Genomic DNA, 19,237 nt, shown 5'->3' on the forward strand with positions numbered 1-19,237 from the left:
CAAGCCAGAACATGAAGTAGGATCAAAACCCCTTGCCATTGACCTTGGCTTCTCATCAGTCCTCATTGTTCGCCATGATCAGAGAGTCCGGTTTTATCCCATGCTGTTCCAGTCACAGTCCAGCTGGCTTTGGTGAGCTCCCAATAGATCAGCCCCACTGTCTCAGTGGGTGGGTGCACCCCACGTGGTCCTGACATCCTTGCTCGTGTTCTCCCTCCATCTGCTTCTCATTGGGACCTTGGGAGCTCAGTCCAGTGCTCCAGTGTGGGTCTCTGTCTCTATCTCCATCCATCACCAGATGAAGGTTCCCAGTGATGTCTCTCCAGGTCGGTAGTCATATTTCTACCAAACTTGGCCTGTCCCTTGGCTGGTCTGTCATATGTAATTATTTTTAAATTCAAAATCCTTTTGCTTCAACCTCTGTCCAGGCTTCTCTTGAGGGTGACACAGAGCAGCTACCAGCACTTCACAGATGGAAACAGACCCCGGGGAATTCGTGTGTTAATGGATGAGTGGCCTTGAAATTGGGAGTGTATCATTTTTGGGGAGACTCCTAAGCCAGAGCTCTGTTCTTGCTCCCTTTCCTGGGTTTGGACCCTTATACATGGCCTACCTACGAGATCCTTCCCTCTTGATGCCCTGCAGGCATCTTCATATTCTCTTTTTTAAATATTTATGTGTGTACCATGTGCATGCCTGGTGCTGTTATTATTCAAGATGGCTTCAGATCCCCTGGAACTCTGGTTCCAGACAGCTGCCATGTACTGGCTGGGAACAGAACCTGGATCTTCTTCGAGAACAAATGCTCTTAACTGCTGAGCCACCTATCCATCCCCAACCTCTACTTTCTGAAAAATGGCTCACCTTCTGCCTAATCCCGCCTCTTCTCTCAGCTTTGCGGGGCCATGAGGAGCAACCGCAACACTGTGCTAACCAATCACAAGTCTGGTCCTATCCTGAGTGACTGACAACCTTGCTGTCCTCCAAGTTCCATGCTCCACGCTTGCCCCTCCTCCAGTCACACACCTCTGACCTCACCTTTTAAGTCCGTTAACTTCCTTCCAGCTCTGCAGCCTGATACAGGCTTCTAGGGGGACTTAGGGTTCACTGTGGATCCCACTGAAGCCCACTTAATACATCTCAAGAAAAATCGCATTCAAAAATGCGGGGCTGGGGGCTGGAGAAATGACTCAGCGGTTAAGAGCACTGGCTGCTCTTTGAGTGGACCAGGGTTCGATTCCCAGCACCCACATGACATCTTAGAGCTGTCTGTAACTCCTGTTCCAGGGGATCTGATTCCCGCATACATACTTGCAGGTAAAACACCAATATGTATACAAAATAAAAATAAATTAAAAAATTCAGGGGTGGGGCTGGAGAGATGGCTCAGTGGTTAAGAGCATTGCCTGCTCTTCCAAAGGTTCTGAGTTCAATTCCCAGCAACCACATGGTGGTTCACAACCATCTGTAAAGAGGTCTGGCGCCCTCCTCTGGTATGTGGGCATACATGGAGGCAGAATGTTATATACATAATAAATAAATATTTAAAAAAAATTCAGGGGTGAGCTCTGGGAATGCAGAGGCAGGCAGAGCTCTGTGAGCTTGAGGCCAGCCTGGGCTACAAGAGCTAGTTCCAGGGCAGCTAGGGCTGTTACACAGAGAAACTCTATCATGAAAAACCAAAACCAACCAACCAACCAAACAGACAAACAAAAAACCCACCCCCCAAACAAACAAAAACCACCCAGTCTATTTAAATAGACTCCTCATAAGTATATTGGAAGCAACAACAACCAAACAAACCCAAGTCCCCCGTCTTCTGCAGGCCTGCTGGGAATGTACAGGCTGGGATCAGAGGGCCAGCCAGCCTGCTTCTCTGTACTCAGGAACCTGTCGCTTCTTCCTGTTTTTCTCTCTAGGATGCACGCCCCTCCAAGACCTTGCTCGATGCAGCTGATCAGCGAAGGTCACGTAGAATAGTGTAAACAATACACGCTTACCTATCACTATTCATGTTCTAAAGCCAGAGACCAATACACTAAAGCCTCTCCTTCTCTCAGCTGTAACCGCGTCCTTTCTTCATGGTTCTTTCTGCCCTGCCTGGTGCCAGCCAACCCCTGCAGGCAAGCTAGAGACTTTTTGCACTGAGCCATTTTGCCAGCAGGTGGCAGTGGAAGCCCACAGCTGAGCCAGTCTGGCTCGTCTCATGGTTCCCATGGGCTTGGTCTATGCAAGGCTTGCAGAGGGTGCATAGTCTCAGCATCAGCTCCTGGGACCATGAAGCCCCTCCTACTCCACGTGGCAGCAGCCATTGTCCAAGTCTTTCCTTTTTCTAAAGTATGAGCTTCAGCCATAGCTGAAAGTAGGTGGGGTACTAGAAGCAATTAAAATTTTGATTCTTAAAAACTGGCACATTCTCAAATCCCCTTTGCTTAGCAACCGTCTCTAGGATCTCTCATTTCCCTGGATCACACTGAACCTCAGGTTAAGGAAGCCCAGCTGCTCCCCTGAAGGGCTCTTCTTGTGGGGAGAAATGAATGCCCCCACTGAGGTCGTGGATGGACTTCTGGAGAATGGGACTATGGGAAGGGTGAACATGGATTCTGGGCTCACATTGCATGATGCCCCAGGCCAAGAGCAACCAGCACTGTAAGGCCTGTACTTAGACTCCAGGCAGAGTGGAGAGAACAGGGCGCCTAAGAGGCAGGAAGCAGCGGACTCAGTGGAGAGCCAACCTGGCCTCCTGGAAGGGAGGCCCTGGAGGAAATGCCACCTTCTGCTCTCCTGTGCAGGTGAAGACAGAGCTGTCAGCCTTCTTGCTGCCCCATGACCTCTGGCCATGTTCTGAGTTAGGGTGGAGGGCCACACTGAGGCAGAGCTGAAACAGAGGCTCATGGGAAGGATCTGAGGGTCCATTCAGCTCAACCTGCCCTTTAACAGCTGAGGGAACAAACAGGGAATGACCGGCTCCAACAATACACATAGTGGTAGAGCTGAATCTAGCAGAGGCCAATGTTGCCAGGGTTCTGAAAATGCAGGCCCACCAATCGGATGCTCAGAGTCTAGCCCCAGGGAGATTTCTTGTCAGGGACTGTGAATTCCAGTTCCAAATGAAACATTACTCCAACTGGGCAGGCACAAAGTCACCTAATGACAAGTACCCTCACTTTGTGTCCCTGTTTCAAGCTGCCACAGCCTCTGGTGAGGAGAATGGGGTCTACCACATTGGGACAAAACAAAGGGCCAGAGGAGAGGCCCAAAAGAAAGGACGCGAGAATTCTTGGGGATATTTACTGCAAACTGGTATAATTAAAGGGATATTTTATGAGTGTTTTAGCCAGGGAGGATTGGCTGAGCCAGGTCTGGGCTCTGCAAGCCCATAGAGAGGGAAAGTGACACTGGGAGCCTTGGAGGGAAATGAGGGCACTGAGGACCATGAGGCAGCTCCTTTGACTCTGGAATTCTGCTGGGAGCGCAAGGTCTTCCTGGAGCTGCTGTGTCTGACACAGATCCTCCAACCAGGCCTCCTGCCAGCTCGGGGCACCAGGGTCGCCTTCATTATCATTTCTCACAGACTTCCTCTTGCCCGCCAGAGTATTTTCAAACTTGCAGTTTAGGAACAGCAGGAGGAAGAAGAGCAGGGGATGTTCTTAAGATAAACCCACAGTGAGACAGCCTGGAGGGGGGGGGGGGTGCTTTCCAGGGCTGGTGGGTATCCGGAGGTCTCCCTGCATTCTTTATCCATAGGGCACTAGTTGAAGGAGTTAAAGTCTCCACTTTGAAGACTTGTCCATGTTTTTAAAAACCTTTGATCTGGCAGCCAACTTGAAGTCTAGTAGCAACTGACTGGGTCAGGGAAGGGTGAAGAGGGAAGCCTGCTGAGCCCAGAGGTCACTCCCAGAAAGATGGGGGGCACTACTCCCAGAAAGATGGGGGGCACTACTCCCAGAAGCAGCAGCAGCAGCAGCAGCATGAAGGGCCGCTCCAGGGGTCCAGGTGCTAGGGTGCAGGCAGTGGGACCCTATTTGGGCAGAGCAAAGTCCCAGGCAGTTTCTTGGGCACATTTCCACATAGCCTGCATGAGCCGGGTGAAACCCATGTCCTTGGGCTTCTCCAGGCCTCTCATCAGCCGCTGCTTCATGATGGAAACAAACTCCTTATTGCTCAGCTCCCCATTGCCTGGAGGGTGAGGAAAAACAGAGGTGTAAGTAGAAACTCCGGGAGAAAATCCCATCCCTCACACCCCGCGGACCCTGCAGCCCAGCACACATTCAGCCAAGTTCATGTCTTGGCTTAGGGTGAGCTGCTCTGTCCTTCCAGTCACTGACACCGAGACTAGAGCAGAAGTCAGGTCCTGTGTGAGGACAGGGATGCATGAGCTTTGTGTGTTGGTCCAGGGAACACTCCCAGGTTGCAGGAGAGACACGGGGACATCAGTGGTGGGGTAAGTGCTACCATGGTGCAGACAGAGGATGCTGGGGTGCAGGGGAGCTGTGTGGTTGCTGGAGAATTCAAGTAGCAAGGCATTAGGACCTCTCGGGGTGTCGACATCTGGAAGGTGTTGCTGCTGCCCTTTGCCTGGCCATTCTACTCTGCTTAGCATTGACCCTGGGCTTAAAGGTCCTCCCCAAGCAGAATCTGACACACTCTCTCTCTCTCTCTCTCTCTCTCTCTCTCTCTCTCTCTCTCTCTCTCTCTCTCTATTTTGTTGTTGTTGTTACATAATGAGATCCCATCTCAACATGACAAAACAAAACAAAAACTAGAAAAACCCAAAGAAGTGGAAAACACAAACTGGGGCCCAGGGTGGTATCTTCAAGCTCACGGGGCCAAGGCCAAGCTGCTGCATAGACAACAGTCCCGTTATAAACCGGGTCTGGGAATACAGCGAGGCCCGGCTCACCCTCCACCCCCCACAGGACCCCACTCACCGTCGCAGTCAAAGAGTGCAAACACCACGTCACACACGTGGTCTGAGAGCTCCACCTTTGCCACTGTCCTGGCCACCTGCTGCATGGTCACTGAGGGGAGAAAGATGCTCGGTTAGCTCTGATAGATACCTCCACTCTCCTTTCTCCAGATGGGGGCTAACCCACGCAAAACTTGGCGACTGTATTGAGGTCATATTTGAGGAAATGAGGTCATCTGTGGGGGTGCACATCTGTGATTGCAGCTGGTGAGGAAGAAGAGTCAAGAATCTGAGGGCGGCAGGGCTATACAGTGAGAACCTGTGTCAAATCCAAAACCAAAGCTCAAGACCATGTCAGGGCACTGAGACAGCCTCGAACTATCCAAGTGGACCGTGTGTGTGCACAGTGACGGAGCACCTGGGCAGCATGTGCCAGGCCTGGGCTTGAGTCTCAATGTCCAGCAATAAGGAATTAAAAGAAAAAGAGAGAAAGAAAATAAGAAAGAAAATGAGAATTGAATTTTTATCCAAGACTCCATACCCTTATACCTTAGAGTCTACTTTTTTATTTTTGTTTTTTTGAGACAGGGTTTCTTTGTGTAGCTCTGGCTGTCTTAGAACTCACTCTGTAGACAGGCTGGCCTCGAACTCACAGAGATCTGCCTCCCAAGTGCTGGGATTAAAGGTGTGCACCACCACTGCCTGACCTTCAGGGTCTTTTCTTTTGTGTTGCTGCTACGTGTTAGAGGCATGAAGTAAACAAAGGACTCCTGATTCTGAGCATGTGGTACAGGACCCCAGCACTCAGGAGCTGAGCAGGAGAAACAGAGTCCAAGGCTAACTGAGCTACACAAAAAGACACTGTTTCCGCTATACCCTTCTCTTAGCTGTAGTCCTGGAGAAGCAGGGCATTCGGCCTCACCAGACCAACATACCATTTTTTTTTTTAACCTCAGTAGAGAAGCTCTCTTCTCTTGCCATTTTCCTTCCCTGACATTTACGATGAAATACAGCAATCATATGGAATTGGTTTCCCAGGAAAGACAAGCCAGGAAGAAGTAGGCAATTTCCGCTGTCATCCCTCTCTCTTGGCCTACCTGTGGTTATCAATCACATTACTGCCTACGGGTCAACCCCAAAGTGAAGTGAAACTTGATGAAAAGAGAAGGGGTTGGAGAGACGGCTCCGTGGTTAAGAGCACGTACTTCTCTTGACGAGGACCTGGGTCTGAGTCTCAGCATCCATATGGTGGTTCCCAAGCATCCGTGCTCTAGTCCCAGGGCATCAGAAGCCTTCTTCTGACTTCGTTATGCACCAGGCATATACAAGATACCCATATATACTTGCAAGCAAAACATTCACATACATAAAAACAAAGTAAGAATAAGAAAAACGAAAAGGACGGAGTTCTGTGTATGGACTAACTTGTGCAGCCATTAGCTTAGACTCCAAAGCAGCCTGTGGACCAGCAATGGCATCTGTGTCCTCTGTTATTTCAGATGTCAACATCAGTTCCTCTCACCAGTTTGCTTTCTCAATTAGCATCTGTCACCTCCACATACATCCAGCACCCTGGCCCCAAGGTCAGCAGACACAGATACCATGGTGGGGCAGAGCTGAGCAAGGTGTCACTGAGACAGGGTTTTCTGTGTGGCTCCACCCTGACGGAGTTGCTTGACAGTTTAGGGTTTACTTCTCCCATATTCAAAATCAGACGATGCCACAAGGGGGCTGTTGAGGTTGCTTGGCACACAGGGGCGTCTTATTGGTGTTTATTTTAGGGTGTGAGGGTGACGAATGGGGTGGAAGTATCTGGAAACAGCTTAGGCTCTTGCATGGCTTTGCCTCCGCATTCAAAACTTCAAGCTCAAGGGGGTAAAGGGCTGTTCAGGAAGGTGGGAAGCACCAGTGTCTCCCTCTTTGGCCATGGTTGAGATCACCCTTGTTCCCAGCCTGTGACTTAGAGTAAAGGAGGCCGATGTTTTTTGGAACAAAAAGATTTAGGCAGAAGCATCTGTGGTAAGTTTTCATGTGCCATGTGTTGGGGCTGGTCAGAAGTACAGTGCCAAGCTTGAGAAACTGAGTCTTGCAGGGAGAACTGATGGCTGCTAACTCAACTGAATGGAGAAGAGGGAGGAAGATGAGGAGGAAGACAAGAAAGAGCAGGGGGAAGAGGAAGAGGAGGTCGAAAGGCAGTTTGTAAGGAGACTAGGAACGGCCAAGGGAGCTCAAATGACAAAAGCTGGTGGGGAGATCTCCTAAGGTTTGACTTTGGGATATCGCTCAGGGAGAACGGGATGAGAGCGGGTGTTCTCAAACACTGTTACCCACTGCACCTCCCTCCACGGCCACAGAGGAGTCCTGCGAGGGGCCCGAGAACCTCGTGTGCTGGAGTGTGCTTTCTGCGGGCCGTACCACTTTCTGCACTTTACCTCAGTCTCGTGTTTCATCTGCTCTGACAACTGCCTTCCGTTCTCTCAGGGTAGAATGCCTCGCCAATCTTGTTGTTCTAAGACTTGTCTTTCTCTCATGCAGACAGCACTCTGCTCTAATAAACCAGCAAGCAGTATCCCAGGATGTCAGCGAGAGCTCTTGACAATTTCCATCACGCAGCTCATTAGGCTGGTATTAAGTGCTTGGAGAATAGGGTCTCCCGGAGGCTGCAGCCAGAACATTTCCTTACAAAGGCTACCCCTCGCAGGGCGGTCATAGATCATGCCCCATCCCACCTCGAGGGGGCGCTAATGGTCTGCGTACTTCTGGGCTAAGGCACTGTGGCTCCCGGGGATGGGCACAGTCTTGCTGGGGTGCCCTTTTCACAGCACAGGATCCTTGGAGAGGCCCCCAGGGTATGAATCACAACAGGACAGAACAAACCAACTCGCCGGTGAGCTGTCAAGTTGGGAGCTCTTGGGACAAGTGGGATGACAGCAGATCACAAGCCAAGTGCTTGGCAGCTGCTGTAGAGAGCAGGCTCATTCACACTGTTTTCAGCCTGTCTGAATCACACTAATTAAACCACAGTGAGGAGAACTTCCCCCTCCCCCGCGCGGACCTTAACTTTCCTGGGTCTGTCTGCTATTGCTACTGCACTCTTGGCTTCCCCTATTTGGTGACTGTGATTCTGAAATACATACTTGGCCTCTTGTGATCACTAATTTCCATTGGCAACCTGCTGATATTTAGAATCACCATGGAAACAAACCCCTGCGCATGTCTGTGAGGATGTTACTTTTGAGATGAAAAGGTCCATCCCAAATGTAGTCAGTATAACCCCCTGGGCTGGGGTCCTGGACTAAAGAAAAAGGAGAAAGTGAGCTGAACACAAATATCTACCCTCTGCTTCCTGATGGTGGAGCCAATGCTAGCCCAAGCTCCTGCTGCCACGCCTTCCCTGCCACCACCACGCCTTCCATGGAGCCACCATGCCTTCCACGCAGCCACACCTTCCCTGCCGTGATAGACTGTACCTTCAAGCTTAGCCAAAGTCAAGTCCCACCTCCCTCTCCCTGCTTTCATTTTGCGTGCGTGTGACTGTGGTCCATGCAGAGGGTGACGTCACGATGCTGAATGTTCTGCTCCATCGAGGCCAGGCCTCTCAGGAACCTGGAGCTAAGCTGGTGGCCAGCAAGCCCCAGCAATCGTCCTGTCTCTGGCCCCCAAAGTTCTGGGGTTGCAGGTGTATGCCTGGCCATGCCCAGCCAATTTATAATCCAGGTCCTTTTGCATGCACAGCAAGTGATATTACTCACTGGCCATCCCTCCAGCCTCTTAAGTGTCTTTCGACAGGTATTCTGCCACACAGATGAGACAAGTGACTAAGACAGTTTTTCAAGTTTTTTGACATAAGAGCTAGTATCCTTGCTACTGCCCAAGTGGGGCATCGTGTGTGTCAAAGAGATGACTGGTGCCAATAGCATATGGGTAGTTTCAAGATGGACGCTGGTCACAGGAAAGACCAAGTCTTGTAGGGATTTTCTAGCTATGCCCCCTAACCCACTGAGCTGGTCCCCAGTGGCTACTGAGTCATTCACTCATGCCTGTGTAACGAAGCCCCCTAAGACTCTCAGAGCACAGCGTTTGGAGAGCTTCCGGACTGCTGTCACATGGGGGTTCCTGGAGGATGGTGGGAAGGCACAGAAGCTCTCTGCTCCTCCTCGACCTCTCCGCATCGGAAACAAACCAATAACCTTTGTGCTTGCCCGAGTCCTTTGAGTCCCTCTCATGAGTCAGCTGAGCCCTGTCAAACTAGGAACTAGCTGGGCAGAGGCTTGGTAAGGAAGGCTGTACTAGTTAGTGTCTGAAGGCCAGGGTCAGTCTCTGGGGGTGGAGGCCTCAACCAGAAGGATCTGACCTAGCTCTAGGTAGGCACATCAAAATGAAACTGGGGGAGTGGGTTCAAGTAGAACTCATTGCTTGTGTGCTGCTGGAGAAATCCCTACACATTTTTATTTTTGTTTCTCCAGACAGAGTTTCACTGTGTAGTCCCAGTTAGCCTGAAACTTGCTATGTAGACCAGGCTGGCCTGAATTCATGGATATCCATCTGCCTATGCCTCCTGAGTGCTGAGATTAAAGGCATGTACCACTACGCCTGGCCCCCATATTTTTTTGAGGTCACAGAAGTCTTCTGTGCTGGTTACTTTGGTGTTAGAACAGAGGAAACACTTCCCCCTTGAGCCATGGAATGATGCTGAGGTGCTGGGAGTCCAGTTGCTCATCTGCCCATATGGAAATGAAGGTCCCAGAAGAAAGAGAGGGCTTAGGTTGCCTAGGATCACCTTTGACACTTCTAATAATCTTCCCAGGGGCCCATGTCCACTTAAGATTGGGATGAGGGAGAATCGGTAGAATTCTGAAACGCAAAATCTGGTACCACTGCCATCCTAGTACTCAGGAGGCAGAGGCAGGAGGATCTCTGTGAGCTCAAGTCCAGCCTGGTCTACAAAGTGAGTTCTAGCAGAACTGAGGCTACACAGAGAAACCCTGTCTCAAGAAATAAATTAAAAAAAAAATCTGGTACCATCTGTTCTGACCACTCCAGGAAGGACCCACGCTGTGCCTGGTGTGGTCTGTGTGTGGATAACTCCGTTGGGGACAGAAGTCCATACTACGTCATGTGCTACAAGAATGTGTCAGAAATTAGGTTACACATAATTAACCACACAACGGCCTCCTAGGGGAGCTCTGGAGTGACAAAACTCACACATCCACACGGACCCAGAGAATCCGCGAGCCAGAAGAGACTGCAGAGGTGACAAGGTGCAGAGAACCAGGGAACTGAGGTGACTCTCCAGGGTCACAAAGCAAGTGGCCGCTGGGTGGAAGATCATCCTACCGCTCTTTCTCTACACACATTTGACCTCTTACCTGGACAGTACCCGGTCCTTCCCAACTCTGTCACTCTAAAGGGACAGAGTCCAGAAAACAGAAAAGCCATGTTAGGGCATTGTCAGTGCCTTCTGTCAGGGATGAGTGCTAGCCAGGACTGGGGGGAGGCGGTATTCCCGCCAACCGCAGATCCGACCTTCTCTGCAGTGAGGGTCGCTAGCCGTGCCCTTGGAATGCACGTCACAACTGAAGGGACAGCTCAACAGGGTATGAAACAACAGCCTCATGAAAAGTAAAATCACAACGGTGGCCTGGACAAGGACGCTCGTCTCACCCCCCTACAAAGGTGTGCGGAAAGGTGACCGAGAGGTTTCAATGGTGTCCTGAGTTGTTCACATGATTAGTCAGGCCCTACAGGACTGCAGGGGAGAAAATGAAAAGCCGGCCTGTGGGCGCCAAGGTCGAGTAGGGGAGGAGGTGCTGCCTCAGCCCTGTGAAGGTTCGCTACACGGGAGGAGCCTTTCTTGCACGCGTCCTTTTTTTTTTTTTTTTTTTTAACATCTTCCAGACACTCTCCGGCAGCTCTACTACTCACTTTACAACATGATTTGGGGACAAGGTGTGGGGAAGGATGGTGTTTAGGAGCGCCAACAAAGGAGGAAGGAGGAAGGAGCAGGGCGGCATCTTAGCCATAAGAGCTGCTGGTACCTCTGTGGGACACCGTTGGTCCTGCTCCTTAACAGTATGTGCTACCAAGGACAGCTGCAGTTTGGTTTTCTGAATCCCAAGTGCCATCATCTCAGATGACTGCCTCAATGGGTCCTTTGCTTAAACTGGTTCAGCCTAACTAAGTTGTAAGTTTTATTACATTGTCTAGTGTTGTGTTTAGCTTCATTGAAAATCCTATCACATCTTACCTAAAAATGGCAAGAGTTGTTTTTTTGAAAATATATTTATTTTTATTTTATGTGCATTGGTGTTTTGCCTGCATATATGCCTATGTGAGGGTGTCAGATCTTGGAGTTACAGACAGTTGTGAGCTGCCATGTGGGTTCTGGGAATTGAACCCAGGTCCTCTGGAAGAACAGTTAATGCTCTTAACCACTGAGGAATCTCTCCAGCCCCTGTTTTTTTGTGTATACACACACACACACACACACACACACACACACACATATACGCGCGCGCGCGCACACACACACACACACACACACACATTATAGATGTGTTGCCGGTCTGTTCTCTAACTGCTGGGCTCCATGAGCTGCCTGCCTTAGCCTTCCGAGTCCTGGAACTATAGGCATATTCTACCACCACGCCTGGCTTCAGACAAGCGTGTCTAAGAGCACCATTAGGCAGTCAAGGTTTTCAGCTGACACACTAGAGGACAGTCCTAATCTAGACGGGGACAGCACGTACACTATTAAGATGGAGAACCCACATGAAGCACGATGAAGCGCTGTGTATTTGGAGGAGGTGGGTGTATTTTGTATGTGAACTCAAAACAAGTGCCAAGGCAGAATGCTTTCAATTTTTGCACACGGGAGAGCGAGTGATGTACGGTGGGATGGAGGGGTCAGTGTGAATGAAGTACGGGAAGCAGCAAGGGTGCGAAGGCCTAACTCGAGAGCTGGCGCATATGGTGCAGGGCGGGGGCAAACCCTGGGAGGGATTTCATTAGAGGCCAGTCAGGTACTCCTTGTAAGGGTACCTAACACGCCAGCTCTTGTCTCAAGGCCATACTCCCTCAACCTCCAGCACACACTGAGACAGGGTCTTGCCAGCCTATCCTCAAATTCCTGGATCCTCCTGCCTCAGCCTTCTGAGTTCTGCAATCAGAGGTGTGAGCCACTATGCCTGGTCAGAAAATGATTTCTGATTAGGGAATACATTCACCTACTTCAAAGTTCAAATGGTGTAGAGTGGGGTCTGGCTCTCAGATGTGTGCAGTAGTGTCCTCAGTACCGAGGCAGCCAGCAGCACCTCAGACACATGCACATCAAAGATTTCCTCTTCCTCTTCCCCCTTTTCCATGAAGCGGCAACACAGCAAACAGTGCTGTGCTCAGCTCATCCAGCACCTTGACTGAGAGAGAATTCCCTCCCAGAATGCAAACAGCATCCTATAACAGCTGTAGAGTGCGCATTCCATGGGAAAGACGGCTGTGATTTGCTGAACGTGTTCCTCCTTTATTCTATCCTCAATCTGCAGAAGGCGCCTTCTTTATATAACAATATCCTTGTTGGACTCCGCCTCTTGCTTCAGTGACGCCTAACACTCAAGACTGAACTGGCTGTAGGTAGGTTAAAATTCATCGGGTTGACACGGCCTGACAGACTCTGCTCACCTTCATAGGCTGCTAATGACAGTAAATCTTTTTTTTTAATATTTATTTATTTATTTATTATGTATACAATATTCTGTCTGTGTGTATGTCTGCAGGCCAGAAGAGGACACCAGACCTCATTCCAGATGGTTGTGAGCCACCATGTGGTTGCCGGGAATTGAACTCAGGGCCTTTGGAAGAGCAGGCACCACTGAGCCATCTCTCTAGCCCCCGACAGTAAATCTTGAAGTTGTCAAGAAGCAGTGTGACAGGATCTAATTTCCAAGTATGTGCATGTGTGTGTGTGTGTGTGTGTGTGTGTGTGTGTGTGTGTGTGTTCTGAGGCCAGAGGCACCAGATCCCTTTGGAGCTGTGGACAGTGGTGAGTCCCTTAATATGGGTACTGGGATTCAAACCCATGTTCCCCATGAGATCTCTAAGCACTTCTCATTACTGAGCTATTCTCCAGCTCCTAAAACTTTTTTATTCTCTCTCTCTTTCTCCCCCCTCCCTCTGTGTGTGTGTGTGCAGAGGTTGAAGGAGAAATTGTGGGAATTGCTTCTCTCTTCCACCACATGGGACCCAGGGCTTAGCAGCAAGTGAGCCCCTTGTTGGCCCATACTTCTTGTTGCCACTCTTTCCTGGTCTGCTCCTCAGCGGGATATAATGTCAGCTGACTTTGTCCTCACCTCCTTGATGTTGGCAGTTGGCCTTCCCCTCTCCCTCTCTCCCCCTCTCCCTCCCTCTCCCTTTCTCTCTCCCTCTCCCTCTCTTCTCCTCTCACATCAGCAGTCATGAGTTCCTAAGGCATCTCCCCCCTCCTCGGGGTGTTTCTCATTTTACAAAGCCATCATATATGTGCAGTGATGTAGTCACGGCAGAATCAATCTTTAGAATGCTAAGTGACGTGAAAATTGGGAAGATTAACCAGGTCTTTGTTCGAGAAATGCCTCATAAAGCAAACATTTGTTTTGGGTTTGAGCTTCCTTCCCCACACTGTAATCTTACTTTAAGAACTGATGACTTTGCCGTAGACGAATGGAATCCTGGCCAGCACTCCTTACACATCATGGTTTTTACAAGATGAAAACATGAGCCGGAGTGCAGGGCTGCCTTCCACACACTGCAGGATTCCACACGTCAGCAGAAGCTCTCTGGGCAGGCTTTGTAATCCCTTCCCCAAGCATGTCTGTGACATTCCTACCTCCGTGCTCTGCCTAGGTTGTCTGGGAGATCCTTGCTTTGAATTTTCTTCTCTTTCTTTTGTCACATAAAAGTGTTGAACCTCTTTTCTTTTTTTAATTAAAATATTATTATTTATTATTATTATATGTTTTATTATTATTCTATGGGTGTTTTGCCTGCATATGTGTACACCATGTGCTTGCCTAAGAAGGCCAGAAGAGGGCATCAGATCCCTTGCAACTGGAGTTACAGATGGCTGTACCGGTGCCGGGAATCCTGGTCCTCTGGGAGAGGAGCCAGTCAGTGCTCCTAAGGGCTAAGCCACTTCTCCACCAGAGGCTGCTTTCTAACATACCCGGTCCTTGGGGTGCCGCGTGCTGACAAGAACACCGCGGTGAAGTTCCGAGCCAACCTCAGTTTCTGCTCCTTTTTGCACTCTAGCTGGGAGCTGGGCAAGTCCGTTTCCTTCTGAGTTAATGATTTTATTGTAGGGCAAGGGCAATAGAGTGGGAGTTTAAATAAAATGATCTCTAAACTCCCCCCCCAGTACTAAAACTTTATGACTTCCATGTTATTTTTTTTAATGATGAAATAGTTCCAGCCGGTTACAATGTCCATATCTTTAGAAGCCTTTAAATTAAAAACTCGGGGCTGGAGAGATGACTCAGCAGCTAGAGTGCGCACTGCTCTTCCAGAGGAACCAAGTTCACTTCTCAGGGATCGGATGCCCTCTCCTGACCTCTGTGGGCACTGACTCACGCACACATATGTTGCTCCTCCACCCCCACATAATTTTTGAAAAAGTCTTAAAAAGAGGATAAAACCAGAAGTGGGGATTTCTGGAGTCACTGGCTGATGTGGCCCAAACAGGCCCATCCTGTGTAGTGTGGGCAGGAATAGGAATATTGAATATGGCACAGCACTCCTGCAGATGGGTTACTTTACACGGCTATGGCGATGGTGATGGCGTAGCCAGTCTCATCTATGGGAGTCTCCCTAGCAACTTGAGAAGAAGGGGATGCTGTCAGAGGGTGCAGGGCTAGATTGCCTGTGGAGAATCAGCAGCCTGCAGGAAAAGGGGTATTCGGTCCCACAAGGGAAATGAGCTGAATTTTGCCAACAACTGAAAACCTGGATTATAGGCCCTGCTAAGATCTGAGGAGAGAAACTGGGGAGGTGGCTCAGAGTACTGACTGTTCTTCCAGAAGATCCAGGACCCAGGTTCGAATCCCAGCACTCACATGGTGGATGAGAGCAGTGTCTGTAACTTCAGTTCTAGGGAATCCAGAGCCTCTTCTGGCCTCTGCAGGCATCAGGCATGCATGTGGTGCACAGATATACATGTAGGACATATGTGCAAGCAAAACACTCAAACCACATAAAATAAAAATAAATACGAAAAACAAACCAGAACCACACAAACAAGATCTGAGCAGGGACTCCAGAAGGCTGCATGGAGGCTCCCGACAGCCTCACTCGCCATCTCTCAGCAGCAGAGCTGCCCTCCTTTATTACGCAGCCAGCGGCAGGAAGCAGGAGAACAGAGGGAGCGGTGTTTACAGTCCCAGGCTCCAGCACCACACTTTGTATCTAGCTGCCCTCAATTTTCAGGTGTGCGTTACCCCTTTCTGCAGCCACAGCTCTAAGCTGCACAAACGAGATCTGGTGGAGGCCCTGGCCAAGGTCTGGTTAAGTTTTAATTTTCCTCACAAGGAAATAAAAAGCCAACACCTTTTCTTTTGGGAATCCAGCAGCTTTTCACTGACTTTCAATTTATTCAATAATTATAAATTAGTCCATTTTCACATGGATTTGAATGTAAGTCTGGGCCATGACATGACGGTTGGCCATCATTGCCATCCTCACTAGATTTTCACTCTTGTAGGAGATACGACTCTGGGTGTGTCTGTAAGAAGCTTCTAGAGAGGCTTAGCTGCAGATAGAAGACTCATTCTGAACACGAGAGGCACCATCCAATAGGCTGGGACAGAATAAATGTCAAAAAGGAGGGGCTAGAGACATGGCTCAGTGGTTAACACTGACTGCTCTTCCAGAGGACCCGAGTTCAGTTCCCAGCAACCACCTGGCAGCTCACAACTGTCTGTAAGTACACCTCTAGGGGACCCGACACCCTTCACAGGCAAAACAGCAATGCGCATAAAAAAGTAATAAATACTTAAAAAAAAAAGTCAAAAAGGAGAAAGCAAGCTGAGCACCAGCGTTCATCTCCTCCTGCTTCCTGACTGTGGACACAAAACGACTCCTCCTGCTGCCACAGCCAGAGCCCCGCTGAGATGGACTGTACCCTCTCAAACTGTGAGTTACAAACAAACAAACGACACCCTCAATGTGCCCTTCTTTCTTTAAGTTGTTCTGCCACAACAATGAAAATAGAGCCAATTTCCCTGTGCCACATTCAAGCCTCCCTACTCTTCCCCCGCTCCACTTGCCGCATTCAGGACTCCCTGCTCTCCCCACTCCCTGTGCTGCATTCAGAACTCCCTGCTCTCCCCTCACCGACTGCAGACATAACTGGAGCAGCTATTTTATGCGTCTGTCACCTCGACACCCTGCCATGATGAACCACACCTGTGAACTGTGAGTTGACATAAACCTTTGTTCCAGATGCTTTTGTCGGTGCGATGCATTTTGTCACCAGGAACAGTAGGGACATATCTTAGGACAGTCTGCCATCTCTTGCAGGGGCTGCCCATGGTGAGGATAAATTCTCTCACTTCTTACTGTTTGTTCTAACTGAACATCTAGTGTGTGCAAGGAACTGTCTAGGCCTTGAGCAGGACATAAAGAGGCAGAAAACACGGTTCATGTTTAGATAATGATGAAACTGAGAAAAAGTTTCAGTTCTTTATAATTAAGAATTTAGAACATCTAAGTTAGTAAGAGTGTAAATAAGAAGTTAACTATGGTGTCCTGGAGAGATGACTCAGTGGTTAAAAGCACTTGCTGCTCTTCTGGAGTAGTTGGGTTTGGTTCCTAGCACCCACATGGTAGCTCACAATCATTTCTAATTCCAGTTCTAAAGGACACGACATCTTCTTCCGGTCTCCAAGACAAACACGTAGGCAAAACACCCATACAAGCAAACAAACAAACATTAAAAAAGTTAACTACAGTTGGAGGTGGTGACACACACCTTTAATCCCAGCACTTGGAAGGCAGAGGCAGGTGGCTTGCTTGTGAGTTTGGGGCCAGCCTGGTCCACAGAGCCTGAGAATCTCTGCTGATGTATAATCCAGAACACTGTGCAGGTATACCCTTTGGAGCCATGTTTCATGGCAGCCTCCAGAAGACAAGCTCTTGGCTGTTTCTCCCTCATTGCTTGGGAAATGGCTCTGTAGACCAGGCTGGCCTTGAACTCACAAAGATCTGACTGCCTCTGCTGGGATTAAAGGTGTGCGCCTTGATTCTTACCCTAAAGGTGGCTGATTCATTTGGAGGGCCAAGTCACAGGCCTGTGGTGAACACGAGGCCTCTCTGGATGAGAGAACAAGACCTAGTCTTACCAATGCCCCAGTATGTCTGCTCAGCCAAGGCAACTGGGGAGACACAGCCAAGAGCTGGAGGCTACCGTGGAGCGTGGCTCCAAAGGGTGTTTCTGGGCTGTGCACCAGCAGAGATTCTCGGGCTCTACCCGAATCTTGGAATATACTAAGAGGGAAGACGATGGCCAGGAGACCATTGGAGACTTTGGGATTAAGGAGATGTGAATTTAAATCCTGACTCTACCAGTGCTTAGCTTGGCAGCCAGGAGCAAGAAACTTCCTCTTCTATTCCTGTACCCATCAAATGGGGACAATGCCACCTACACAGTCTAGGTTTTAAGGATTAGAGAAAGAATGTATACAAAGCACTTAACATTATGGCTGTTGTGGAAGCTGCTTTGCAGTGACAGCTGCTCTGGGGTTCCTGACGTGCGACGAAAGGGCAACACCTCAGAACGCTTAGACGGCAAGAGAGGCACCAGTGTGTCTGTTTAATGCTCTGTTCGGAATGTGAGGCCTGCTATGAGCTAGAAACTGTCTACCCCACCAGTAATTTCAGACTCCCCCAACAAATCAGTAGGACCTAAATGGCAGAAGATTGAGGCGTTTACTCTAAATGTTAGATTCAGAGACTCTGAAGCCACAGGGGCTCTTAGAGGTTTTCCTTGTGATTCGAGTCACTTCCGAGACAAAAGAAACTAGAATCATTTGATGGTAAGAACAGTGCTTCAAAAGTCACCTTGGGGCTGCCAAGAACATCTGGCCTGAGCTATGCCACAGACTTAATATTTATTCTCTTATCCTACAGAGGGATGAGGAAAAGCTTGGGGTGGTGGTGGTGCACGCCTTTAATCCCAGGACTAAGGAGGCAGAGGCAGATGGATCTCTGAGAGTTCCAGGCTAGCCTGGTCCACACAGAGTTCTAGGACAGCCAGGGCTATGCAGTGAGACCCTGTCCCAAAATAGGAAGAAGAAATGAGAGCCTTCAGTTGAAGTAGCTATGTGTGAGAGTTTGAGTAAGAAAGCAGCAGACATTACTTGTGATTATTCTCACGTATTACAGTTTGGAGGACACGAGGGACATGCTGGACGCACACAATTACCAAATCTAATACCGTGAGGTGCCTTCCGCCAGGGCCCCTGGACCTGGACCTTTCACTCTTCCGGCAGAAACAGATATGCTTTGAGATGGAGAGGCAATAGCTCATTCTTGAGCTCAGGCTAGAGCAGAACTATATCATCGCAGGAGGGCACTGGGGAGGGGTGTGCTCAACTTCCCATTACTTCTCCAGCAGATTACTTACATAATTTAGACAGCCAGTCAGAGGCAATGCATTTGATTTTATGTGCATGAATGAGCAACAGAGCTGGCTGTTCGTCAATGCTAAATGAGAGATGACCTACAGTGGAAATCCAGTCTTTACTGGAGGCCATGTCTTCAGGAGGTCAGGATTCACCAGGGACACTGCATTCTTAGCTGAGTATTATCTGACTGGTTACCACATGGTCCACACAAACCTAAACCAAACCAAACCAAACAACCCCACCTCAATGAAACTTCCAACATTATCCCTGGGTCATATTCTCTGATCACATACCCACCCCCGACTGTACTTGCTGCCTGTCTGGACCTCTTGAACTATCCAGTGGAGCATTAATCTCCAAGGCTCTAAAGGTATTTTGGAGCAAATCAAGTCTGGCAACGGCATCCCTCCTTTGGGGATTAGTAACGGACATTAGCATATTAAAAGCTAGCAGGAACAGTGCTTTAGGGGAGAAATCCTGTGACGCTGGCATTTTCCAACTTATTTAGATTATGGAGCACTTTTCTCTGCAAACCTAGGGAGGACTCATTACCATATTGATCACACCGCTGCTTGGGGAAACTCTGCTCAACTCTGCTTCGGGGTTGATTTGTGAGCTCTGAACTAGCCAAGGAGGAAACGGTGCCAGGGCCTCGGAAAGATGCCAGTGTCTGAAGGTC

At 49.3% G+C, this 19,237-nt stretch overlaps 1 protein-coding gene across 2 annotated transcripts in view; it reads right to left on the minus strand.

The window, feature by feature from the left end:
- Positions 1-3,285: 3,285 nt before the first annotated feature.
- Micu1 (mitochondrial calcium uptake 1) overlaps positions 3,286-19,237 on the minus strand; it is a 141,276-nt gene continuing 125,324 nt past the window's right edge. For both annotated transcript variants that reach the window (XM_050140015.1, XM_050140016.1), the window contains exons 11-12: positions 4,932-5,021; positions 3,286-4,179 (exon numbers count right to left, since the gene is read on the minus strand). In XM_050140015.1, coding sequence (XP_049995972.1) covers positions 4,022-4,179; positions 4,932-5,021 — 248 coding nt within the window. In that variant the 3' untranslated portion in view covers positions 3,286-4,021. The remainder of the gene's footprint in view (positions 4,180-4,931; positions 5,022-19,237) is intronic.

Source organism: Alexandromys fortis, unplaced genomic scaffold, assembly GCF_014885135.2.
Source record: "Alexandromys fortis isolate MF-2015 unplaced genomic scaffold, M_Fortis_MF-2015_v1.1 scaffold_9, whole genome shotgun sequence".
Taxonomy (NCBI): Eukaryota; Metazoa; Chordata; class Mammalia; order Rodentia; family Cricetidae; genus Alexandromys; species Alexandromys fortis.